The 421-nt window shown below is 63.9% G+C and overlaps 1 protein-coding gene across 1 annotated transcript in view; it reads left to right on the top strand.

Annotated features, from left to right (window-relative positions):
- Positions 1 to 421, top strand: part of PKP3 (plakophilin 3) — an 11,609-nt gene that overhangs the window by 9,548 nt on the left and 1,640 nt on the right. Inside the window, exon 8 of the mRNA XM_017732763.1 lies at positions 229 to 414. Within this exon, the coding sequence (XP_017588252.1) occupies positions 229 to 414 (186 nt within the window). The remainder of the gene's footprint in view (positions 1 to 228; positions 415 to 421) is intronic.

Here is a 421-nt window from a genome sequence, read left to right on the forward strand (position 1 = left end):
GGGTGGTGGGACACGAGTGAGCTCAGCGGAGGGTGAATCAGGTGTTTGGGGTGAATCAGGGTGCTGAAGCCCCGCTTTTCCATGCCATGGGGCATGATGCAGCCAGGGTGACCTGCCAGCTGCCTGTCCAGCAGTTCAGGCCAGGCAGGCAGGGAAAAGGGGACGCTGGCAGTGAGGGACACTGCGGAGGGGACAGCCCTGGAGTCTAACAGTGCCCGTGTCCCTCAGCACTACCTGAATGCGGACATCGTCACCTTCACGGAGGTCTCCAAGGACCCCAAGGGCATGGAGTGGCTCTGGAACCCGCAGATCGTGGGCATCTACAACCGGCTGCTGCAGCGCTGCGAGCTCAACAAGCACACGACGGAGGCGGCCTCGGGCGCCCTGCAGAACATCACGGCCGGGGACCGCAGGGTGAGGA

This window comes from Corvus brachyrhynchos, unplaced genomic scaffold (assembly GCF_000691975.1).
Source record: "Corvus brachyrhynchos isolate BGI_N302 unplaced genomic scaffold, ASM69197v1 scaffold624, whole genome shotgun sequence".
Taxonomy (NCBI): domain Eukaryota; kingdom Metazoa; phylum Chordata; class Aves; order Passeriformes; family Corvidae; genus Corvus; species Corvus brachyrhynchos.